Raw genomic sequence first — 24,986 nt, forward strand, 5'->3', positions numbered from 1 at the left:
CTACACACATTTCAGTGTTTCCTTCGTGCAACAAGTTAGCATAATTTTATTGGACTACATGTTATTTATTTGTTGGGCCTTGTAAGGATTAAATGAGATCATGCATGTAGCACTACGGGAACAGCCACATGATAAATGTCCCAATAATATGTACCTGTGCCTGGCACTGAGCAGGCACTCAAAAAATATTTGTTAGAGCATGTGATGCGCCATGAACCAGAGCAGCGACTTTAAATGAGCAAATGGGGATCTCCCTCTTTTTTTTTTTTTAATGGTGAGACAAGCCCTGAGAGGGCAAATGGACCACCTAAAGCTACACAGGTCAGCAGCAGGGCAGGTAAATCTAAATTGGCAAAGTTAGACTAACGGCTGAGCAAACAGACTCCGACACTAGAAGGCAGAGCTGAACTAACTTCTGCTAAGGTCCCGCCTCTGCCACTTTGTCCCGCCCTTATCTGCCCGCCCCGTCCAGCGCCTCATTCCCCTTTCGCTCGCCTCGGCCGTGCTGAAGCAACTTCCGCCCTGAGAAGGGTGGGGCTTCCGTCTCCCGCTCTCGCGACTCCTGGAGGTGAAGGACGGAAGATGACAGCCACATTTCTTCCTCGCCCTTTCCCTAGGTTCCTTGTCACAGTTCCGCCCTTACTACTCCCACTTCCGGCCGGGGAACAGCCACTTCCACCCGGAAAAGGGGTTGTTCCTCTGGGGGCGCCGGCTGTGGCCCACCCAACCTGCGCCGTATTTTCGCCTTCATAGTCTTCTCCACCATTGTTCCTTCCAGCTACGAACGACACAAACGAAGCCAAGTTCCCCAAGCTCCGAACAGGAGCTCTCTATCCTCTCTCTATTACACTCCTGCAGAAGGAAAGGCGGGAGGAAACCCAGGCCTCCACGCCCGACCCCTTGGCCCTCCCCTTTACCTCTCCACCTCTCACTACACACCCTCTCCTCTAGGCGGGGACGAATCCACATTCGCCCTGAGAGAGGCGGAGCCTCAGCTTCTACTCCCACCACCCCCGCTCTCGCGAGCTTTCGGAACTCTCGCGAGATCCGACGCCCGACTTGTGCGCCCGGGAAACCCCGTCGCTCCCTTTCCCCTGGCTGGCAGCGCGGAGGCCGCACGGTAAGCGGGTGCTCCGAGTTGGACCGGGTGCGAGGCGTCAGGGCCGGACGCCGCAGTCTCAGAGCGCGTGCCTGAGGGCCCGGAGGCGCCCGGCGCGGGCCCGTCCCGCCCCCTGGAGCCGCGGCCACGTGCGAGCGGCAGGCCCGGACATGCCCGGTCAGCGCCGTCCGGGAACCGAGCGTGGGCCTTGGGGGGCAGCGGCGGGGTGCGTGAGGCGTGCGGAGTCCAAGGGCTGGAGAGTGGGTTCGTGCAGGATCCTCACACGTGGGGGCTGGGCTTTGTTAGTGCGATCCAAAGCGGCCGTGGACGTCGGTGAGCTCCTTCGGACCCGCAGGAGCTGGGGCCCGGCATTGAGGGGGCTGTGGGAAGTAACGGGGGTAACCCGGTTTAGGATGCCTTGGAGCGAAAGGAGTGGGGTGGGGTCCGGGTCCTTGGCAGTCGTCTCCGCCAGGCTTGTGTTCACATGCTTGACCTTCTCCCGCAGATGCCTGGAGTTACTGTAAAAGACGTGAACCAGCAGGAGTTCGTCAGAGCTCTGGCAGCCTTCCTCAAAAAGTGAGTTTGGGGATTGAGGTTCAAAGCGGGTGGAGGCTATCGCCTTGGCCCTGCCCGTCGGGCCCCAGTGTTTGCCGGTCCTGGCAGGGGAGGCTTGTTTGGGGCCTCCGTGGCTCATTTCAGTATCAGGCCTGGCTTGTGTTCCGGTTCCAGCCTCTCTCTGTACTCTGGACATACCATAGTTGTGTTGAGGGGAGGGCGTTTGAGATATGGGGTAGTTTGTGGAGATGACTGAATCGTGCTTTTCTGGCTGTTTTGGTCTTAGGTCCGGGAAGCTGAAAGTCCCCGAATGGGTCGACACCGTCAAGCTAGCCAAGCACAAAGAGCTTGCTCCCTACGATGAGAACTGGTTCTACACACGAGCTGGTGAGGAACTTGGGTCTTTGGCTGGAGAGTGGGGAACTGGGTGACCCTGGCACCAACCGTACTTCCCCGTCTCCTCTGTTCTTTCCTGCCCCAGGAGGGAGAGAAACCCTTGGTTGGGTCGTCACTTGCTTTGTGTGATATGACATTCAATAACTTGATGACTCCAAGTTTTTATTACATTCTAAGAGTTTTGTTAGAGGAGGACCTGTGGCTTTGAGCTTCAGGGAAATCCAGAGACAGATGAGTGTTCATATTTTGTTTACAGAAGGTTTAATCCTTCCTATATACATGGAGTCAGACTCCCGTGGGTGTGGGTCCGTCTTTTACATCTGGCTGTGTGACCTCTGGCAAGTTGGTTAACCGGCCTGTGCCTCCACTTTCGCATCCCCAAAATGGGACCAATTATTGTACCAGTATGAGAGTATTGCGAGGATTGAATGAATTTAAAACAGAGTGTTTAGAACGTGTTTGTTGCATAACAGTTATTCAGGAAAAAGTTATCTTTACTATTGCTCAGACATGGCCTTCTCCATGTCTCGAACAGGTTGTTGCTAACTAAATGGTTGGAGATCTGGTCAGGTCAGTCTTCACTTTAAATCTTGACTTCTGACCTTATGGACACTCTGCGACCTCGTGCCAGCCCCATCTCTTTTCGATCTTCCAGTAACAACACTAGTCCTTGACTAGTGTTAGTTCTCACGTGTCTTGACATTTCAGTACTCACTAAATCTTAACTCTCAGGAAGACCCAACAGGGTGGGCGGTGTTAGTACTGTGTTATGTCAAGGTGACAGCTTCAGCGCGGACCTCCACTGAGGGGCCTCCACCTCTCCAATCTTAAACCTCTCTCTGTGAAGTGGGGGCTCCATCCTGACTGCGGCTTGTCTCCAGATAGGTGGAAGCAGGGTTTGGAAGCAGGAGTAGGTGAGAAGCAGGGTTTGGAAGTCCTCAATGACCCTGAAGAGTTGGCCTTGGCACAGGTTGCTTGGCCCTTCAGAATATGAAGCATTTTGTAGATCGGTGGTACACTTGTGCCTCAAATGGCCATGCAGCCCAGTCTTTCAGGCCATGGAGAGGGCACAGAGGACCAGCATAACTCAAGCCACGGTCTCTGAGGACTGAAAGATGAACTTGCTGCGGTGGGTAGGGTTGCTGGCATCTCACCTACCCACCATTCTTTTTAGACAGAAGATGGGGCTGATGGAGAGAAGCTGATTTTCCTGGGCGCACATCAGTGACAAGGCCTGGAAGAGACATATCCCTTCCACCTGTCCCCCCATCTTGCTTTGGCAGTGCCTCAAGGGTCAGTAGGTCAAAGCAGCTTTGGATCTAGGATTAGGAAAAATAATCTCATAGCATTTCTCATTTGCTGGGATGAAGACACATATTTTGCACATACCAAATACCTCCAAAGTAGGACTGTATATGTCTTTCGTACTTTTTTTTTTTTTTAACCTGGGGAGGGATTAAGACCTTGGATAATAAACATAGTTGCATCTGCTGGTCATGGTAGAGTTGCTGTGGTCGGTTGCAGCCCACAGTGGCCCTGCCTGGAAACTTCAGGCAGGATGTGCATCTTCTGCCTGCCTACTGGTCTCTGTTACTTGGAGTACCCCAAAAGCCCCTTTTTCACCTCACTTGCCCAAGCTGTCCTTGCAGCATAGGATGGTTGTGTGGTAGACCAGAGGTTTATCATGTATATTTTTATTGGGATATAGCCACCCCTGTGTATTTACATACACAAGGGTAGAATTGTAGTTGTGGCAGAAGCTGTAGCCTACCAAGCCTGAAATATTTCCTACCTGACCCTTTATTATTTATTTTCAGGGACAGGGTCTAGCCCTGTCACCCAGGTTGGAGTGCAGTGGCACAATTATAGCTCACTGCAGCCTCCTGGGCTCAAGTGATCCTCCTGCCCCACCCTCCTAAGTAGCTGGGACTATAGGTGCCTACCAGTCACCATGCCTAGCTAATTTTTTTTATTTGTAGAGATGGAGTCTCGGTATGTTGAACTCCCAAGCTCAAGTAGTCCTCCTGCCTCAGCCTCCCAAAGCACTGGGATTACAGGCAAAGTTTACCAGCCTCTATTCTAGAGTTTAACATGTTCCACCCAGTTTGGCAATCAGCTTATACTAGTCATGGGAGTGATCTGTTTTACCAAAGAGGAAGGTGAGGTGCAGACAGGCAAAGTGACTTGCAGCAAGTCACCCTGGGAGGGCTTGGCAGGGCAGCTCTGTCCAAAACTAGGTTCCCTGCTATATTCCCTTTTTTTCTACTCACAGAGTCTGGCTCCGTCAGATTTGAGGCTACAGTGTGCTAAAGCTGTGGCCCTGCTGAGCAGGGCCAAATTATGTAGACCTGTAGGAATGAGTGTGAGGTAGACAGGTCTTAATCCTGGGGTTTAGGGGTAAAGAGGCCCATGGCAGAAGATGGGGCCCTCCTGAGGGTGGTCTGGAAATGGAGCAGAGCTGTAGGGGCAGGGCAAGGTAGAGGAAGAACCGCAAAGACTTGCTCTCACTGGACGTTCAAGGGATGGCCGCCATGGGTCTTTGTGAAGGGGGTGGTGCAGTGTAGCCCTGGGACAGCCTTTTTTGAGAGAGGGTCTTGCTCTGTCACCAGACTAGAGTGCAGTGGCGCCGTCTCGGATCACTGCAACCTCTTCCTCCCAGGTTCAAGCAATTCTCCTGCCTCAGCCTCCTAAGTAGCTGGGACTACAGGCGCCCACCACCACACCCAACTAATTTTTGTATTTTTAGTAGAGGCGGGGTTTCACCATGTTGGCCAGGATGCTCTCGATCTCTTGACCTTGTGATCTGCCTGCCTCAGCGTCCCAAAGTGCTGGGATTACAGGCATGAGCTCCCACATCTGTCTGGACAAGCCTCTTGCTGTCTTAATTCTCTGAAGGACCTGCTGAAGATGGGGACGTTTGGTGTCCTGGTGTGCGTCTGAGAGCAGCCACTGAATTGGGATGCCTGAAAATATTTCTTGTAGGTTGGAGGCTGGTCCATCTCTGGCTCCTTCGTGGAGCTGGGCACCCACTTGTGCTGTGATAGTAGAAATAATGAGATCTGGGAGGCATCGCAGAAGTGAGTTAAGAGGTGAATCAAGGTCAGGAAAGTGGTTTCTTACAAGTTCGGCAGAGAAGGGTCAGCTAGACTGTGCTGGGGGAGGAGTTCTTCCCTGCGTTTGACTCAGTAGGTCGGGATGGGACCACGGTCTGGACTTTGCTGAGCTGTGATGACTCCTGAGACGCTGTGCTTGGTGGTTGCCCCATGCTCAAGTCCAGAGGGACCCTCCCTCTTGGTGTAGCAGGAACACAACTGCTCTCCCTTGACTGTGAACTCACAGTAGAGTGGAGAGGGGCAGCCTCCATTACAGTTCCAGGTACGGGGTGATTCCTGGACAGGGGTTCCTGAGAGGCATGGGTTGCCATCCCAAGAATGCACACTGCAGAGGAGCAGAAGGCCTCTAGTGTGAAGGAACTGGAGGAGAACCTATTTGTGACAGCACCCTGCTCGCAATTGGCCCTCATGAGTACCAGCTAGCGTGGCCTGGATTTGTGCAGCTCCACTTCAAAAGGTGATGCTGGAACCTGGGTCTCTAGGGGTTGAGGAAAAAGGTCAGTGTTTTAATAGAACACAGCATTTCAACTCTTACATTTTCCAATTTGTGAAGTTAATAACCCTCTCCCTTCTAGTGGGTCAGAAAAAAATAATTAGCATGAACTGGGATAGCAAGGGAGGCGCTTGTACTATCTGACCAAGGTTCTCCGTGCTAAAAGGTTTTTATACAGCCTTAAGAAAAATTTAAGCCTCCATTAAAGAACCTAATAGGCCTTTGGGAGGCCGAGGCTGGCGGAGCACTTGAGGTCAGGAGATCAAGACCCTCCTGGACAACATGGTGAAAGCCCATCTCTGCTAAAAATACAAAATTTAGCCGGGTGTGGTGGCAGGTGCCTCTAGCCCCAGCTACTCGGGAGGCTGAGACAGAAGAAGAATTGCTTGAACCCCGGAGGCAGAGGTTGCAGTAAGCCTGAGATCACACCACTGCACTCCAGCCTGGGCAACAGAGCCAGACTCTGTCTCAAAAAAAAAAAAACCTAATAGGCTTTATGAGAGCTTGTTCTCTGCCAGTCACTCTGCTCAAGCTTTAAGTGTCTCCTTTAGTACCACAACACAAACCACCTGGAGGATGGGTGGGTCCTGTGTCCCTCCTGAGGAAGAACAGTGTTAGGATTCAAGCCCCTGTCTGACAGCTCTGGATGCTGGTCCCAGCCCAACAAGACTGAGGGTGAGTGTCCCATTTCTGGTGCACAGCTTCTTTGGGCATCTCTGTGTTTAGGAGTGTGTGCCTTACTCTTAAAAAGCAAGATAACGGGCCAGGTGCGGTGGTTCATGCCTGTAATCCCAGCACTTTGGGAGACCAAGGCAGGAAGATCATGAGGTCAGGAGATCGAGACCATCCTGGCTAACATGGTGAAACCCCATCTCTACTAAAACTACAAAAAAAAAAGAAATCAGCCGGGCGTGGTGGCGGGCGCCTGTAGTCCCAGCTACTCAGGAGGCTGAGGCAAGAGAATGATGTGAACCCGGGAGGCGGAACTTGCAGTGAGCCTAGATCATGCCACTGCACTCCAGCCTGGGCAGAGCAAGACTCCGTCTCCAAAAAAAAAAAAAAAAAGGCAAGATAACAGGAAAAGCTATTCTGCTTTCCCCAGTCCTGGGTACTGTAGTTCAAATGGGAGAGCAGCTCTCCGCCCAGAGCCCCAGGGCACAGCCAACCAACTATAGGGCCCAGAGGGATGGCAGCAGCTGCTGGGCATTTGAGCTGGTCTGAAAGGGTGGAGGTTTCCAGTGATGTCACTCTGTGGCAGAAAGATTGTGGGGGGTGGCTTATGCCAAGTGAGTCTGTCTATTGGTCCTGGTTATGGGCACTTACTACCAGGCAGTGGCGTAGGGAGTAGGTCCTGGAGTGAGGTGGGGATTTTAAAGTGAGCAGATGCCAGAGGTAGTGAGACAGCAGCAGGGCTGTGCTGTTGGCCCCCAGCAGAGCATGGTTGTACTGTCTCAGCTGGGGATTGGTTCCAGGATGAACCCCAATACCCAAGTCCACAGATGCTCATTCTTAATATAAAATGGTATAATATCAGGGCTGGAGGCCGGGTGCGGTGGCTCAAGCCTATATAACCAGCACTTTGGGAGGCTGAGGTGGGCAGATCACGAGTCCAGGAGATAGAGACCATCCTGGCTAACACGGTGAAATCTCGTCTCTACTAAAAATACAAAAAAATTAGCCAGGCGTGGTGGCAGGCGCCAGCTACTCTGGAGGCTGAGGCAGGAGAATGGCGTGAACCCAGGAGGCGGAGCTTGCAGTGAGCTGAGATGGCACCACTGCACTCCAGCCTGGGCAAGAGAGCGAGACTCCATCTCAAAAAAATGATATCGGGGCCGGCACAGTGACACCTGTAATCCCAGCACTTTGGGAGGCCAAGATGGGCAGATCACTTGACTCCAGGAGTTCAGCCAGAGCAACATGGCAGAACCGGGTCTCTTCACAAATTAGCTGCGCGTGGTGGCGGCGCCTGTAGTCCCGACTATTCAGGAGGTCAAAACTGCAGTGAGCTATTATCACTGCACTCCAGCCTGGGTGACAGAATGATGCTCTGTCTCAAAAAAAAAAAAAAAATGTATAATATTTGCATATATCCTATGTAGATGTTTTACTTTTGAGACAGAATCTCACTCTGTCGCCCAGGCTGGAGTGCAGTGGCATGATCTTGGCTAACTGCAACCTTTGCCTCTCAGGTCCAAGTGATTCTCCTGCCTCGGCCTCCCAAGTAGCTGGGGTTACAGGGGGTGTGCCACCACACCTGGCTAATTTCTTGTAATTTCAGTAGAGATGGGGTTTCACCATGTTGGCCAGGCTGGTCTCGAATTCCTGACCTCAAGTGATTCTCCCGCCTCAGCCTCCCAAAGTGCTGGGATTACAGGCGTGAGCCACTGCGCCTGGCCTGATCCCATATATTTTAAATCATATGTAGATTACTTATAGATTAATAGAGGCCAGACATGGCACACACTTGTAGTCCCAGCTACTTAGGAGGCTGAGGCAAGAGGATTGCTTAAGCCCAGGAGTTCAAGGCTGCAGTGAGCTATGATCACACCATAACACTCCAGCCTGGGTGACAGAATGAGGCCCTTTTTTTTTTTTATTTAAGAAATAAAAAGCACTAATGCCATGTAAATAATTGTTACACTGTTTTTAATTGTAGTGTTTTTCCCCTGAATATTTTTGATCCACCCTTGGTTGAGTCTGTGGATATGGAGGGCTGGCCATATCTAGACTTGATCTTAGGGCAGGAGGGGGCTGGTAACAAGCGGTGTGCAAGAACCATTTCTGGGCAGGAGCAGCCCACCCCACACAGAATACTGCCTGGCACTTGGCAATTACGGAAGCACCCCCAATTCCCCCCACTTGATCTTTAGAACTAGAGGACAGAAGTCACTTGAGCAGACTCAGACCAACTTGCCTGATCTCTGGGTCCCAGGAACAAACCAGACTGCTCTGAGCTCCAGACCTAGGTAGGACCATGTGGTGGCTGAAATCTGGATGCTTCCTGCATGTGGGCCCCAGTGCCATCACAGTGGCAGGACAGGGCAGTGCCTCCAGAGCTGTGTGACATGGAGCCAGTGAGTACCCTCTGGCGCCTTGGTTTCCGTCTTTAAAGGATAGTAGCAGTTGACACACCCGTTGAGTCCTCACAGTAACCTCCTGGCCCTCAGGTGAAGCGGGGTGGAGAGATTGAAAAGCACTTGGCACGGGGCCTGGCAGATGTGTGCTCCAGTTAATAGAAGCGTGCAAGCATTTCTGGGGAGGCTGGTGTCTCAACTGGATTTTACAGAGCTTTTTTTGCAGGCAAGGAGGCTGGCTGGGGTGGACCAGGGACTTGCCCAAGCCAGCCTTCCCTGTGTCCGCAGAGGGGCTGGTACACATTCCAAGCTGGGGATATCCACTGCACGGAGTGTCTGCCCTGCCCTTGTTATCCTGAGCTCTCCAGACTGAGGTGGCCCAGAGAGTGGCCATAGATCTCTTCACTCCTGCTTCTCTGGGGCCCATGGAGATGGTCACAGCTAGGCTCCACCCCTACATAACCTCAGGTTCAATTCAATAGCAGTGCTGCTGGGACAGTAACCACTAAAGAAATTGGTCCTGGAGATGGTGGGAGTGCCCGCCCAGGGTGCAGGGCTGCTTGTCAAGGAAGAACTAGCTGGGGGGTGGGTGAGGAGAGGGAGCTGTCAGTTTCTGGGTGTTAGTGTGTGTTTTCAGTTTCGCTTATAAAACAGTGAGAATTAGCTGTTTATACACAAGGAATTGTTTACTTGAGACCTTGATCAAGACCCTTAACTCAGATCTCTCTCTCACACTACCCCAGCTTCCACAGCGCGGCACCTGTACCTCCGGGGTGGCGCTGGGGTTGGCTCCATGACCAAGATCTATGGGGGACGTCAGAGAAACGGCGTCATGCCCAGCCACTTCAGCCGAGGCTCCAAGAGTGTGGCTCGTCGGGTCCTCCAAGCCCTGGAGGGGCTGAAAATGGTGGAAAAGGACCAAGATGGGTAAGCAGGGTGGGGAGGGCTACATTGATGGAGCAGCCTTGGGGCCCAGTCATCACTTCCCCAACGAATTGGTCCTGCATAGTCTGCCCAGCCCCTCAGGCCTCTCCTATCAGAGGCTGGCAGCAGGGGATTCTGCAGAAAAGCGAACAGCGAGGGGCCTCACCCCGACCTCTCTGGCTGACTAGCCCAGGCTCCAGGAAGGTAATTTAGCGACTGTCTGCTTTCATTAGCCTGCTCGTTAACTTTTCCCAATTGATTTTTCGGGGCTTTTGATCTAATGCTTGCACAAACGACACCCCGTCAGCTCCCAGGGGGGCTCCCACTACTGCCCCCACCTCGTTAGAATGCACCTGACTAGGGCCCTCACTGGGACTTGGCTGGCGGCAGGTGGCTTCTTGAGAAGCCTGGCTCACAACCAGGAGGGAGAGGGCTGAAAACAGGACCTGTGCTCACGGGGGCCTGCATGACCCTTCCCTCCCCACAGGGGCCGCAAACTGACACCTCAGGGACAGAGAGATCTGGACAGAATCGCCGGACAGGTGAGGCTTACGTTTGGGGCGGGGTTGGGTCCCTTAGTCGCTGCCCAAGCATTTCCAAAGCCCATGCTTTGTCAGATAGACTCCTCCGGAGGGCACTGCCCAAAGACAGGAGAAAGGAGAGTTCTGACTTTCCTGCTGGTGCTGCTTAGAAACTTGGAGGCAGGCTGGCTGCGGTGTCTCACCCCTGTAATCCCAGCACTTTGGGAGGCCGAGGCAGGTGATTTATCTGAGGTCAGGAGTTCAAGACCATTCTGACCAACATGGAGAAACCCCGTCTCTAGTAAAAATACAAAATTAGCCAGACATGATGGCACACGCCTGTAATCCCAGCTACTTGGGAGGCTGAGGCACAAGAATCGCTTGAACCCAGGAGGCGGAGGTTGCAGTGAGCCAAGATCACGCCATTGCTCCCCAGCCTGGGCAACAAGAGCAAAACTCAGTCTCAAAAAAAAAAAAAACTCGGAGGGAACTCCAGCCTAGGTGCCACTGGGCATAGCTGTACCCGCAGATGACTCCCCCTCCCCGGGTCAGCCTGCGCTGTTTCCCCTTAGTCCTCGTGCATACTGAGCATCACATGGGCTGCTTGGGAGAGGTGGAGATAGTGGGGCAGGTTCAGAACCCAGGTCTCCATTCAGATCCTGGCTGGCTGACACCCTGGGGCAGAGCGGCCACACCCCGGTGCCACAGTCTACTGTCTTGGCCTCCCTGCGGCCAAAATCTATCCTTGGCCGCCTCAAGCATGGTAGTGAGGAGTCAGCGAGCTGTAGTACAGCAGGAGTACCCAGAGCCTGGCATGAGCTCAATTCTGTATCACTGACTCAGGCATGCTATGAGCCTTGGAGTATTTTAGTCAGGTGTCACAAAAGAATGGAAGGTGTCAGCTCTCTAGGAGTTGGGGGTGGCCTGGAAGGAGGAGAAAGCTCTCCCAGTGGACTCCACTCCGCCACTCCCTTCTCTTTTGAAACACAATCTTGCTCTGTCGCCCAGGCTGGAGTGCGGTGGCGCGATCTCAGCTCACTGCAACCTCTGCCACCCGGGTTCAAGCAGTTCTCCTGTCTCAGCTTCCCGAGTAGCTGGGACTACAGGCACATGCCACCACACCCAGCTAGTTTTTATATTTTTAGCAGAGAGGGTTTCACCATATTGGTCAGGCTGGTCTTGAACCCTAGACCTCAGGTGATCCACCTGCCTCAGCCTTCCAGAGTGCTGGGATTAAAGGTGTGAGCCACTGTGCCCAGCCACTCCCTTGAGACCCAGTTTCCGCGTCTGTGAAATGGGGAAATACCCACAGTGAGAATTAGATGGCATAGATGCATTTGAAACCACAAATCAGGGTGCCCACTTCTGGTGGGTAGTAGGTAGCTGTTACAGAGTGCCCCAGCAGAGACCCCCTTGACTAACTTTTATTCTTCCATCTTTTCCCACAGGTGGCAGCTGCCAACAAGAAGCATTAGAACAAACCATGCTGGGTTAATAAATTGCCTCATTCGTAATCCTGGTCTGGGTCTCTTTTTTGAGTCTCTTGCTCTATTGCCCAGGCTGGAGTGCAGTGACGCCATCTCAGCTCACTGCAATATCCGGTTTCTGGGTTCAAGTGATAACTCCTGCCTCAGCCTCCCAAAGTGCTGGGATTACAGGTGTGAGCCACTGCACCTGGTCTGGTTTGGGTCTTTTGATTTTCTTCAGGGGCATGAGGAAGAGGCGCCTCCTCCCTTCCCTTGGGTGAGAGGGTGCAGGGTGATTGGGTGGCTGTGTACCCGGCAGCCAGTAGGGCCTTCCCAGGTCAAACAGTTCCCATCTGGGTTTGGAGGAAGGACCCAGGGGCCCTTGCGGCTCACTCCCCCACATCCTGTCTTTGCAATTCTCAGAAAGTGAGAAACGAAAGGATGGCTGTGTAAGCTGTGACCTCAGCTGGGCCTGGGCTGCAGAGGTGGCTTCCGCTGGAGTAAAGCAAGAGGGCCCAGGGTTCATGTTCTTCCCTGGAAGGTGGAAAAGGACAGACCACCAGGGAGCCTCCACTGCAAACTGACCTTCGCTGCCTGCACTGGCTGGATGTTCCTTGAGCCTTCACTCTGCATCTGGGCAGTCTTCCAGCCCACTGAGAGTGGCAGTGGTAGGAAGCTGGTGGAAGCGGATCCCTCTGCATCAGTTGAGTTCCTAGGGTGGCCACACGGGGGCTGCCCAACCTTGGCAGTCCTGCACACAAGTAGGATGTGGTCTCCGCCCGTGATTGGGCACCTGGTCAGGCTGGCAGATCCAAATGGTGCCCAATGGGCAGCTAGCTGTCCAACCCCTGGGGGGGCAAGCCAGGAAAGAACCTCTTAGGGCCCGCTGTGACCAGATGTCCCTCCCAGCTGGGAAGACTAAACTGGTTTGGCCAATACCTCCCAGGATTCCCCTGTCCAAATTATTCCTGGGATCTGACCCATTTCCTGAAAAGGGCCGAGCCTGGGTTTTAAAGTTCAAACTACTTGAGTTTAAATCACAACTCTGCCCCTAATCCCATGTAACCCTGTGCACCTTACTCCCCGCTAAGCCTTCCTCTCGTGTGTAACTCTGCTAACTCCTGAGAGACTGGACAAGATGCCATGGAGAGCCTTGGCTCTGAGTAGCTCTGCTGCTGGACAGTCAGTTGGCAGTCCCCAAATGTAAGGCATAAGAGTTTAAGAAGTATTGGCGCCGGGCGTGGTGGCTCAAGCCTGTAATCCCAGCACTTTGGGAGGCCGAGACGGGCGGATCACGAGGTCAGGAGATCGAGACCATCCTGGCTAATATGGTGAAACCCCGTCTCTACTAAAAATACAAAAAACTAGCCGGACGAGGTGGTGGGCGCCTGTAGTCCCAGCTACTCGGGAGGTTGAGGCAGGAGAATGGCGTAAACCCGGGAGGCGGAGCTTGCAGTGAGCTGAGATCCGGCCACTGCACTCCAGCCTGGGCGACAAAGCGAGACTCCGTCTCAAAAAAAAAAAAAAAGTATTGGCCTGAGCCGGGCGCGGTGGCTCAAGCCTGTAATCCCAGCACTTTGGGAGGCTGAGACAGGCGGATCACGAGGTCAGGAGATCGAGACCATCCTGGCGAACACGGTGAAACCCCGTCTCTACTAAAAAAATACAAAAAACTAGCCGGGCGAGGTGGCGAGCGCCTGTAGTCCCAGCTACTCAGGAGGCTGAGGCAGGAGAATGGCGTCAACCCGGGAGGCGGAGCTTGCAGTGAGCTGAGATCTGGCCACTGCACTCCAGCCTGGGCGACAGAGGAGACTCCGTCTCAAAAAAAAAAAAAAAAAAAGTATTGGCCAGGCAGTGGCTCACACCTGTAATCCCAGCACTTTGGGATGCTGCGACGGGCCGATCGCCTGAGGTTGGGAGCTTGAGAACAGCCTGAACAACATGGAGAAACCCTGTCTCTACTAAAAATACAAAATTAGTTGGGCATGGTGGTGCGCACCTGTAATCCCAGTTACTCAGGAGGCTGAGGCAGGAGAATCGCTTGAACCCGGGAGGTGGAGGTTGCGTTGGGCTGAGATCGTGCAATTGCACCCCAGCCTGGGCAACAAGAGTGAAACTTGTCTCCAAATAAAAAAAAAATACAAAAAATAAATTAGCTGGGTATGGTGGTGCACGCCTGTAGTCCCAGCTACTCAAGAGGCTGAGGGCAGGAGAATCAATTGAATCTGGGAGGTGGAAGTTGCAGTGAGCAGAGATCACGCCACTGCACTCCAGCCTGGGCAACAGAGCGAAACTCCATTTCAAAAAAAGAAACAAAAATGTTAAAAGCATCGTTGTTTACACTCAGCAACTCTGTGAAGTAAGTGCCTAAAAGTGCTTTGGAGGTAGGTAAAGTAAGCCATAGGGTGGGTAGCTTGCCAGATGTCCCACAGCTACAGCCATCGTTTGAACCCAAGCAACGCAGCTGCAGCCTGGACCTAGCCACTCCAGGGCTCTGTGCCTCAGAAAAGAGGCCCAAAGGGTTGCACTGTAGCTGCAGGCCAGTCACTCCTCTTTCTGGGCTCTAGTTTCCTCTTTTGACCATTAAGGATGAAAACACTTCCCAGAATTGACATGAGAACTCAATGCCAAGCGTCCGATTTGCGCAGCAGCGGGCACTGCACATCCCAGGTAGGTAGGTAGCAGGGTGGAGGTGTCCAGAGCAGGCCTGCAATCCCGCAGCCGCACCGCTCCAGCCACTGGGGGGCAGTCGAGGGCCTAGAAAGAGGCTCAGCCACCTACGGCTCTTGAAGGTGAATTCCTAGGGCTTCCAGGTCTGGAGCCAGGCTTATTCCTGGGAGGGGGTGGTAACGGGGAATTGAAGTGCAGAGGGTCTACTGACCCCAGCAGAACACCTGGGGTCCTGGTCCCCAGGGCTACAGAACTGTCCTAGATACTGTGCCAAATGCACTGCAGAATATTCTTACAGTCTTACCAAGTGGGGGGTTTGTACCCACGTTACAGGAGAATAAACTGAGTTTCAGATGATCAGTCAGTTGGCAGAGCTGAGATGTAAAAGAATCCTGGAATCTTGAGGCCCAGGCTCTTCTGCGTGGGTGGCAATTGCACTTTTTTAAAATTCTGCACTCTAGGAGGCCGAGGTGGGCAGATCATTTGAGGTCAAGAGTTCGAGACCTTGGCCTGGAGCGGTGACTCACACCTGCAATCCCAACACTTGGAGAGGCCGAGGCAGGTGGATCACCTGAGGTCAGAAGTTCGAGACCAGCCTGGCCAACGTGGTGAAACCTGTCTCTACTAAAAAATACAAAAATTAGCCGGGTGTAGTGGCAGGTGCCTGTAATCCCAGCTACTTCAGAGGGTGAGGCAGGAGAATCGCTTGAATGCAGGAGGCGGAGGTCACAGAGAGAGTGCACCATCACACTCCAGTCTGGACAACAAGAGTGAAATACCATCTCAAAAAAAAAAAAAAAAAAAAAAAAGAGTTCGAGACCAGCCTGGCCAACATGGTGAAATCCTGTGTCTATACAAAAAAAAAAAAAAATTGGCTGGGCATGGTGGTGCATACCTGTAATCCCAGCTACTTGGGAGGCTGAGGCAGGAGAACAGCTTGAACCCAGGAGGTGGAAGTTGCAGTGAGCCAAGATTGCACTGCCACTGCACTTCAGCCTGGGCAACACAGCAAGACTCCGTCTCAAAAAAAAAAAATCTGAAATACTTCAGGCATGCAAGCATTCAGCATTCAGTATTCATAATGTAACAAAAACCTATGAAGCACCACCCAGTTTAAGTAACACCGGCAGGGCAGGGTGCAGTGCCCATAATCCCAGCACTTTGGGAGGCCAAGCCAGGAGAATCACTTGAGGTTAGGAGTTCCAGGCCAACCTGGGCAACACAGACCCCATCTTTACAAAAAATTTAAAAAATAGTCCAGGCGCAGTGGATCATGCCTGTAATCCCAGCACTTTGGGAGGCCAAGGTGAGCGGATCATGAGATCAGAGATCGAGACCATCCTGGCTAACAAAGTGAAACCCCGTCTCTACTAAAAATACAAAAATCAGCCGAGCGTGGTGGCATGTGCCTGTAGTCCCAGCTACTCAGGAGGCTGAGGCAGGAGAATCGCTTGAACCCGGGAGGCAGAGGTTGCAGTGAGCCAAGATCGTGCCATCGCACTCCAGCCTGGGCTACACAGTGAGACTCTGTCTCAAAAGAAAAAAAAAATCAAAAAAATAGCCGGGCATGGTGGTTGGTGTGCACCTGTAATCCCAGCTACTTGGGAAGCTGAGGCAAGAGAATCACTTGAGCACAGGAGTTTAAGGTTATGATTGTGCCACTGCACACCAGCCTTAGCGACAGAGAGAGGCCCTATCTCTTAAAAAAAAAAAAAAAAAAAGGCCGGGGGCGGTGGCTCACGCCTGTAATCCCAGCACTTTGGGAGGCTGAGGCGGGTGGATCGCTAGGTCAGGAGATAGAGACCATCCTGGCTAACACGGTGAAACCCTGTCTCTATTAAAAATACAAAAAATTAGCCGGGCGTGGTGGCGGGCGCCTGTAGTCCCAGCTACTTGAGAGGCTGAGGAAGGAGAATGGTGTGAACCCGGGAGGCAGAGCTTGCAGTGAGCCGAGATTGCGCCACTGCACTCCAGCCTGGGCAACAGAGCGAGACTCTGTCTCAAAAAAAAAAAAAAAAGTGGCCAGCCACAGTGGCTCCCGCCTGTAATCCCAGCACTTTGGGAGGCTGAGGTGGATGGATTACCTGAGGTCAGGAGTTCGAGACCAGCCTGCCCAACATGGTGAAACCCGGTCTCTACAAAATTTAGCCAGGCGTGGTAGTGGCCACCTGTAATCCCAGTTACTCAGGCTGAGGCAGGAGAATCGCTTGAACCCGGGAGGCGGAGGTTGCGGTGAACCAAGATCACACCACTGCACTTTACCCTGGGTGACAGAGTGAGACTCCATCTCAAAAAAAAAAAAAAAAGTAACACAGGAAATAAAACCAAGACAAGATGAGCTCTCTGTGTGTCCCTCCCCAGACCCAACCCTGGCGTCCCCCAGAGGTAACCCCTCCCAGGAAATGGGCGTTTGCCACTCCCCTGCACGGGTCTACACCTCTACTACAAACGTGTGTCCCTAAGCAGCGCATGCCTTTTGAAAACAAGTCAACTGTATCATGCTACAATATTTTTTCTGATGTTTGTGCTGTTTCTGAGACAGCCTTATGACGCCTTCCCCTATTCTGTAGCATTCTGTTGGCTCATTTTGCCACAGTGTATGCACCCATTCTCCCATGAATGGACTTTTCATTTGTTTCTCAATGCTTGCTACCAAAAATCTCCCTGCAATGAATTTATTTTATATATCCCTCGTATGTGTGTGTGAGGGTCCCCTAACTGCTCACAAATATCTCAGCAACTCCGCCCTCCCCACTCAGACCTCATTTCCCTCCTACCAGACATGCTCAAAGGAAACTGGGAGCAACACAAAGACGACTTTGAATCTCTGTTCACCACCCTTAGACTGTATGACACCAGCAAGTAACAACCTCCCCTCTCTGGCCTCAGTTTCCCCATCTGTAAAATGGGGGATGGCCTACCTTGCCCAGTCATGGCAGGTCAATATAAAACAACTTCTGGCTGTGTGCAGTGGCACATGCCTGTAATCCCAGCACTTTGGGAAGCCGAGGCAGGAGGATTGCTTGAGGACAGGAGTTCAAGACCAGCCTGGGCAATATAGCAAGATCCCATCTCTCTAAAAAAAAAAAAGAAGAAAAATATATGTTATTATTATTATTATTTGAGATGGAGTTTCACTCTTGTCACCCAGGCTGGAGTGCAATGGTGTGATCTCAGCTCACTGCAACCTCCCCCTCCTGGGTTCAACTGATTCTCCTGCCTCAACCTCCTGAGTAGCTGGGATAACAGGCATGTGCCACTACATCCAGCTAATTTTTTTTTTTTTTTTTTTTTTTTTTTTCTGGAGACGGAGTCTCGCTCTGTCGCCCAGGCTGGAGTGCAGTGGCCGGATCTCGGCTCACTGCAAGCTCCGTCTCCCGGGTTCACGCCATTCTCCTGCCTCAGCCTCCCGAGTAGCTGGGACTACAGGCGCCCGCCACCTCGCCCGGCTAGTTTTTTTTTTGTATTTTTTAGTAGAGACGGGGTTTCACTGTGTTAGCCAGGATGGTCTCGATCTCCTGACCTCGTGATCCGCCCGTCTCGGCCTCCCAAAGTGCTGGGATTACAGGCTTGAGCCACCGCGCCCGGCCAATTTTTGTATTTTTAATAGAGATGGGGTTTCACCATGTTGGCCAGGCTGGTCTCAAACTCTTGACTTCAGGTGATTCTCCCACCTCAGCCTCTCAAAGTGACTCTTGCTCCTGCCTGCCTCCGTGAGGCTGTAGACGCCCCTTCTCCTTCACTGGGCTCCCTACAGCCCCACACTGGCGCAGCTTGGCACAGATACGATTTATATAGGCATCTTTCCTGGCTCCCCTACCCTCTGCCTCCTCTTCCCTTTCCCTGAGCCCCCTTCCCTCTGCCTGTGCCCTCTCTGCAGCCTCCACATCTCTCCCCACCTCCCGCCACCATACCTGGCCTGAGCGTGAGCCACCATACCTGGCCTGTTTTTTAACAAAGAATTCCAATAAAGAGCTGATCGTGGCTCTAACTCCTGGAATACCAGAAACACCATCTCATATCACATAATGAGACAGGGAGACATTCTGGTCCTCATCTCACAGATGAAAAATGTCAAGGTTCAAAGGATAAAAGTGCCCACCTAGTCACACGGGTACTCAGCCACAGGTCAGCCTGCCTTATTTATTCTTCATGAGCATTTATAGTGACTAACATTTACTGAGCGCCTACTATGGGCCATTTCTGTGCATGCAACAACCCCTTTTAAGTCCTTGTTTCTAATCAAGAAGCAAGGAAATGGGGTCAGGGAAGGGACAAGGTTTCCCCAAGTCCAGGCAGGGGCAGAGGTCAAGCTCAGAACCATCACCTGCCCACAGCACATGCCCAGGACTCAGGTTCCCTAGGCTTCCTTCCAAAGGCTCAGCAGTGACGAGCCAGCCCTTGAACCAGCCTCTTCCCCCACCCAAGCAGCCACCTCTCAGGGGAATTGTGGCCACCACAGGTGCAGGGAGCAGTTCCTCTCCACTCACAGCCTGAAGCCTACCCGGCAGGGGCTGTCCCCAGGCCCAACAAGTAAAGGGCCCAGCAGCGAGGGCCACTGGAGCCCATCTCCGGGGGGCTGGGCAGGAAGTAGGGTGGGGTTTGGGGTAGGGATCTGGTACCCGGGGACTGCTGCAACTCAAACTAACCAACCCACTAGGAGAAGATGCCTGGGGGTCCAGGAGTCCTCCAAGCTCTGCCTGCCACCATCTTCCTCTTCTTCCTGCTGTCTGCTGCCTACCTGGGTATGTGGCCAAAGGGCAGGAACTGGTGGGAGGTGGGGGAAGATGTGGAGGCTGCAGAGTGGGCACAGGCAGAGGGAAGGGGGCTCAGGGAAAGGGGAAGAGGAGGCAGAGGGTAGGGGAGCCAGGGAAGATGCCTATAGAAATCGTATCTGTGCCAAGCTGGGCCAATGTGGGGCTGGAGGGAGCCCAGTGAAGAAGGGGCGTCCACAGCCTCACGGAGGCAGGCAGGAGCAAGAGTCACCTCCCCCACCTCCTGCTCCCCACAGGCCAAAATAAGGAACTAAAGTTGCTCTTGACTGAGCACGAGGGCTGGGGACAGGAAGGGGACTTGAGGGTAGTAGCATTCAGCGTCTGTCAAGGGGAGAAAAACTTTATCTGCCTTAAACCTCAGGTGCCTCTCTGTGTTGGGAGTCCCTTCTGAGCACTGGGGGAACAGATGTCTCCTAGATTCCTCCTCACCCGCTCAAGGACAGCTGGCAGGGGCTGTGGCCACGCTAACCCAGGAGTTCAGAGAAAAAGGTTTCCCACCCAAGCGGACACTGGGAGCAAGGATTGGAGTTCACGTCTGAGTCTTAAGCCCATGATGATAAGGGTGCTCGGCCCCTCTCCCCACCTCTTCCTCCTTCTCTCTTCCTCACTTCCCTCCTCCGCCTACCTCCAGAAGAGGGGGCCGGCCATGTGGGAGGCCTGGCTGAGAGCTGGGACTTCCCAGAGGAGCCCAGATTGGACACTGCAGCCAGCCTGAGCAGCCCGGTCTCACTCAGAGACACCCCCAGTCTCCACCCCGCTCTGACCCCCTTCGCTCACCAGCAATCCAGCCCGAGGACTGAACTCACCCCTGACCCCTAGGTTGACACATACAACTTACAGAGAATGAGGGCCAGGCACAGGGTCACAGGCCAGGGCAGGCCACAGACTGGCTCCTCAGCCCAGGCAGGGAGAGGCCAGGGAGCCATGAGTTTGAACCCAGTGCCACTCCTGACTGCCTGGTGATGCTGGCAAACCGCCAGCCCTCCCAGGGCCTCAGCCATCCCTCCTGTAAAATGGGGCTAAGGCGATAACCTACTTCTAGGGTTCTGTGAATGATTACACAAGAAAAAGCGCCAGGTGCAGGGCCTGGCTGAGGCTGGGGTGCAAAAATAGACCGGGAAGGCTGCGGGAGGAGGGGATGCCTGCACTGCTTCTGGAAGGAGCTGTCTGGACAGCGGTCCTCCAGTGCCTTGAACAAACATCCAAAATCCAGAGAGTTCACAGGGCCCAGAGCACAAAGTGGGTATGTGGGAGGGGGGCAAGAGATGGCGCTGCAGAGGTGAGAAGGGCCTCCCAGGGGTCTCACCATCCCAGGGAGTCTCATTCTCCTCCCCCAGGATGTCCTCACCCACCCCAACCAGTTCTGTCCTCTCTCCCTCCCCAGGGGCCTCTTCACTTTCCCGCATCCCCCTCTCCCCAGGATGCATCAGCCCCTGTCAGGGGCTGTCCCTCTCCCCCGCCACCCAGGAGAGTTCTCACCCTCCTCCCCTCCCCACCCAGAATAGTCCTCACCCTCCTCCCCCCCCACCCAGGAGAGTCCTCACCCTCCTCCCCCCCACCCAGGAGAGTTCTCACCCTCCTCCCCTCCCCACCCAGGCATGTCCTCACCCTCCTCCCCCCCACCCAGGAGAGTCCTCACCCTCCTCCCCTCCCCACCCAGAATAGTCCTCACCCTCCTCCCCCCCACCCAGGAGAGTCCTCACCCTCCTCCCCCCCCACCCAGGAGAGTTCTCACCCTCCTCCCCTCCCCACCCAGAATAGTCCTCACCCTCCTCCCCCCCACCCAGGAGAGTCCTCACCCTCCTCCCCCCCCACCCAGGAGAGTCCTCACCCTCCTCCCCCCCACCCAGGAGAGTCCTCACCCTCCTCCCCCCCCCACCCAGGAGAGTTCTCACCCTCCTCTCCTCCCCACCCAGAATAGTCCTCACCCTCCTCCCCCCCCACCCAGGAGAGTCCTCACCCTCCTCCCCCCCCACCCAGGAGAGTCCTCACCCTCCTCCCCCCCACCCAGGAGAGTCCTCACCCTCCTCCCCCACCACCCAGGCATGTCCTCACCCTCCTCCCCTCCTCACCCAGGCATGTCCTCACCCTCTTCCCAGGAGTGCTGGAGCTGCAGGGGCCAGGGCTGGGGGCATGTGTCGCCATCCCTAGTCCCTGACCCACCCACCCTGCCTCTCCACAGGTCCTGGGTGCCAGGCCCTGTGGGTAGATGGGGGCCCAACATCATTGATGGTGAGCCTGGGGGAAGAGGCCCACTTCCAATGCCTGCACAATGGCAGCAACGCCAACGTCACCTGGTGGCGCGTCCTCCATGGCAACTACACGTGGCCCCCTCAGTTCGTGGGCAAGGGCCAGGGCTACAATGGTACGCTGACCATCCAGAACGTGAACAAGAGCCACGGGGGCATATACCTGTGCCGGGTCCAGGAGGGCAATAAGCCACACCAGCAGTCCTGCGGCACCTACCTCCGTGTGCGCCGTGAGTGGCCCAGCCCTGGTCCCTACTCCCACTTTCCCACTGGGGACACTCGGTTTCTCTTTGAAGTGGGGATAGAGCCAGTACTTTCATTGTGGGTTTCAAACCGCTTGGACAGAGGGACTGAAGTTCTCCTCTGCAGAGTCGGGGCTCTGAGGGGTCTGGGGCCTTGCAGGGGGTGGCGGGTCCAGGAGGCTAGGGAGAACAGGAGGTGCCAGGGCTCTGAGCCACACCACCCCCTTGCAGATCCGCCCCCCAGGCCCTTCCTGGACATGGGGGAGGGCACCAAGAACCGAATCATCACAGCCGAGGGCATCATCCTCCTGTTCTGCGCGGTGGTGCCTGGGACGCTGCTGCTGTTCAGGGTGAGCCTCCTCGGACCCCCGAGTCAACCGGGCGAGGGCCTGGACTGAGGGACCCCCCGATGCCCAGGTAGCCCTCTAGAGCCTGAGGTTCCCATCCAAAACTTGGGAGACTGAAAGCACCCACCACATAGGGGCTGCAGAAGTTAAATGAAAGAATATAAAGAAGGGACCTGAACTGGCGCTGGACCCAGGGGGTGTCTTCAATTTAGTTCCCCTCCTGGGCTGTCCTCACGTCCACCTCCCTGCAAAAAGAGTCTCATTCTTCCCCCTAAGAGTGTCCTCACTCTCCTCCTGCCCTCACCCCAGAGTGTGGTTACCCTCCAGGTATAGCCAAGACCAGGGAAGGTGAGGCCTGGGGGTCCTCCCAGAATCTGTGATCTATACTGGCCTCTCCTTAGCCCCCACAGAAAGTGTGACTGTTACTGTTATTATTCATGGAGAATAGTAAGGGAGTGGAGAGTCAAGAAGACGCTAACTTGGGAGGCCGAGGCAAGAGGATCACTTGAGGCCACAAGTTTGAGACCAGTCTGGGCAACACAGCAAGACCCTATCTCTATCAAAAAAAAAAAAAAAAGTCTTAAAAAAAAGTTAGCCAGGTATGGCTAACCTCTAGTCCCAGCTACTCAGGAGGCTGAGGTGGGAGGATCGCTTGAACCTAGAAGTTCAAGGCTGCAGTGAAATATGATGTTGCCACAGCACTCCAGCCTGGGCAGCTGAGGGAGAAGAAAGAAAGAGAGAAAGAGAGAGGGAGGAAGGGATGGAAGGAAGGAAGGAAGGAAGGAAGGAAGGAAGGAAGGAAGGAAGGAAGGAAGGAAGGAAGGAGGGAGGGAGGGAGGGAGGGAGGGAGGGAGGGAGGGAGGGAGGGAAGGAAGGAAGGAAGGAAGGAAGGAAGGAAGGAAGGAAGGAAGGAATGGAAGGAAGGGAAGGAAGGAAGGGAAAGGAAAGGGAAGGGAAGGAGAAGGGAAGGGAGAAAGAGGAAAGAAAAGAAAGAGAGAAAGAAAGAGGAAGGAAGGAAGGAAGGAAGGAGGGAGGGAGGGAAGGAAGGAAGGAAGGAAGGAAGGAAGGAATGGAAGGAAAGGAAGGAAGGAAGGAAGGAAGGAGGGAAGGAAGGAAGGAGGGAAGGAAGGAAGGAAGGAAGGAAGGAAGGAAGGAAGGAAGGAAGGAAGGAAGGAAGGAATGGAAGGAAAGGAAGGAAGGAAGGAAGGAAGGAAGGAGGGAAGGAAGGAAGGAAGGAATGGAAGGAAAGGAGGGAAGGAGGGAAGGAAGGAAGGAAGGAAGGAATGGAAGGAAAGGAAGGAAGGAAGGAAGGAAGGAAGGAAGGAAGGAAGGAAGGAGGGAAGGAGGGAAGGACACTGGTTGTAGATTCACAGAGAACTGCTACCAGTATGTGGCCTTGGGGACATCTCTTACCCTTTCTGGAAAAGCACTTCCTGGCATCTAGGAGGGTCTGAAAGATTCACCTCCCCCCGCTCACTGAGGCACCCACCCCACACACCCCCACAGAAACGATGGCAGAATGAGAAGCTCGGGTTGGATGCTGGGGATGAATATGAAGACGAAAACCTTTATGAAGTGAGTGAAGGGTGGCAACGGGGGGGGGCAGTTGTGTTAGGGGTGGGGGCGTTCCCTCTGGGGGTGGCTGGGGACAGGGACCCCAGGTGTCAGGGTGCTGATGTTCGCTGCCTTGTTTCCACCCCAGGGCCTGAACCTGGACGACTGCTCCATGTATGAGGACATCTCCCGGGGCCTCCAGGGCACCTACCAGGATGTGGGCAGCCTCAACATAGGAGATGTCCAGCTGGAGAAGCCATGACACCCCTACTCCTGCCAGGCTGCCCCTGCCTGCTGTGGACCCAGCTCCAGTGTCTCAGTTCGCTTCCCTGGGACATTCTCCCTTCAGCCCTTCTGGGGGCTTCCTTAGTCATCTTCCCTCGGTGGGGAGTGGGGGGTAATCTCACTCTTCTCCAGGCCAGGCCTCCTTGGACTCCCCCGGGGGTGTCCCACTCTTCTTCCCTCTAAACTGCCCCATCTCCTAACCTAATCCCCCCCTGCTGCCTTTCCCAGGCTCCCCTCACCCCAGTGGGTAATGAGCCCTTAATCACTGCCTCCAGGGGAGCTGATTGTAGCAGCTCCCCTGTCACCCCCTCCTCCATGATCTGTCAGTGTCACCCCCTTCTCCATGATCTGTCAGGGCCACTTAGTAATAATAAATTCTTCCCAACTGCAGACCTTGGAAGGAGTCGTGGATCTTATGGGAACTGCCTCTCCCACCTGCCCCTCAGACCCAGGAGTCCCAGCCCAAGCCACCCCCTACCCACTCCCCACACCTGAAACCAGGCAGCCAGTCTGGGCTGCCTTCCTGGGAGAACAGGATGTCTCTTGGGAAGGTCCCCAGCCCAGCTGAAGGACTGGTTTGGCCCTCTTTGCAAGGCCTCACCCTAGGGTCATGTCCTTAAGCAAGAAGGGGACAAGATCAAGATAGGTGTGACTACCAAATTATTTATGCTTTTTTTTGAGATAGAGTCTCACTCTGTCACCCAGGTTGATATGCTCACTGCAACCTCCACCTCCTGGGTTCAAGCAATTCCGCCTCAGCCTCCCAAGTAGCTGGGATTATAGGCACCTGCCACCATGCCCAGCTAATTTTTGTATTTTTAGTAGAGGTGGGGTTTCACCATGTTGGCCAGGCAGGTCTTGAACTCCTGACCTCAGGTTATCTGCCCGCCTTAGCCTCCCAAAATGCTGGGATTACAGGCGTGAGCCACTGCGCCTGGCCGCTTTTTTTTTTTTTTTTTTTTCTTTTTTTGAGACAGAGTCTGACTCTGTCGCCCAGGCTGGAGTGCAGTGGCGCAATCTCAGCCCACTTCATCCTCCACCTCTCAAGCTCAAGCGATTCTTGTACCTCAGGCTCCTGAATAGCTGGGATGACAGGCATGTGCCACCACACCCAGCTAATTTTTTAGTAGTGACAGGGTTTCGCCATGTTGACCAGGCTGGTCTCGAACTCCTGACCTCAAGTGATCCACCACGCTTCGGTCTCCCAAAGTGCTGGGACTACA

General features: G+C 54.0%; 2 protein-coding genes across 3 annotated transcripts; both read left to right on the top strand.

Moving 5' to 3' along the window:
• Window positions 1–1,000: 1,000 nt before the first annotated feature.
• LOC105495280 (ribosomal protein S19) lies at window positions 1,001–11,689 on the top strand. The gene is made up of 6 exons (XM_011764617.2): window positions 1,001–1,120; window positions 1,605–1,675; window positions 1,941–2,041; window positions 9,474–9,657; window positions 10,142–10,196; window positions 11,624–11,689. The coding sequence occupies exons 2-6, from the start codon at window positions 1,605–1,607 to the stop codon at window positions 11,648–11,650; spliced, it is 438 nt and encodes a 145-aa protein (XP_011762919.1). The 5' UTR covers window positions 1,001–1,120; the 3' UTR covers window positions 11,651–11,689.
• Window positions 11,690–18,898: 7,209 nt separating this feature from the next.
• Window positions 18,899–24,153, top strand: LOC105495279 (CD79a molecule). 2 transcript variants are annotated; one of them, XM_011764614.2, is made up of 5 exons: window positions 18,899–19,056; window positions 21,269–21,565; window positions 21,809–21,927; window positions 23,431–23,499; window positions 23,627–24,153. In XM_011764614.2, exons 1-5 carry the CDS (start codon window positions 18,978–18,980, stop codon window positions 23,738–23,740), a joined length of 678 nt encoding a protein of 225 aa, XP_011762916.1. In that variant the 5' UTR covers window positions 18,899–18,977; the 3' UTR covers window positions 23,741–24,153. The 2 variants fall into 2 exon arrangements, with proteins under 2 accessions (XP_011762916.1, XP_011762917.1); XM_011764615.2 differs by having other exon boundaries at window positions 21,269–21,451.
• Window positions 24,154–24,986: the final 833 nt, after the last annotated feature.

Source organism: Macaca nemestrina, chromosome 20, assembly GCF_043159975.1.
Source record: "Macaca nemestrina isolate mMacNem1 chromosome 20, mMacNem.hap1, whole genome shotgun sequence".
NCBI lineage: Eukaryota > Metazoa > Chordata > Mammalia > Primates > Cercopithecidae > Macaca > Macaca nemestrina.

What these genes read in the sequence shown, in the direction of transcription:
- LOC105495280 (XM_011764617.2), top strand. Translation starts at nt 1,605, where the DNA reads ATGCCTGGAGTTACTGTAAAAGACGTGAACCAGCAGGAGTTCGTCAGA. An exon ending in CTGGCAGCCTTCCTCAAAAA is followed by an intron (nt 1,676 to 1,940) that starts GTGAGTTTGGGG and finishes TTTTGGTCTTAG; the next exon opens with GTCCGGGAAGCTGAAAGTCC. An exon ending in TGGACAGAATCGCCGGACAG is followed by an intron (nt 10,197 to 11,623) that starts GTGAGGCTTACG and finishes CTTTTCCCACAG; the next exon opens with GTGGCAGCTGCCAACAAGAA.
- LOC105495279 (XM_011764614.2), top strand. Translation starts at nt 18,978, where the DNA reads ATGCCTGGGGGTCCAGGAGTCCTCCAAGCTCTGCCTGCCACCATCTTC. An exon ending in CACCTACCTCCGTGTGCGCC is followed by an intron (nt 21,566 to 21,808) that starts GTGAGTGGCCCA and finishes ACCCCCTTGCAG; the next exon opens with ATCCGCCCCCCAGGCCCTTC. An exon ending in AAGACGAAAACCTTTATGAA is followed by an intron (nt 23,500 to 23,626) that starts GTGAGTGAAGGG and finishes TTTCCACCCCAG; the next exon opens with GGCCTGAACCTGGACGACTG.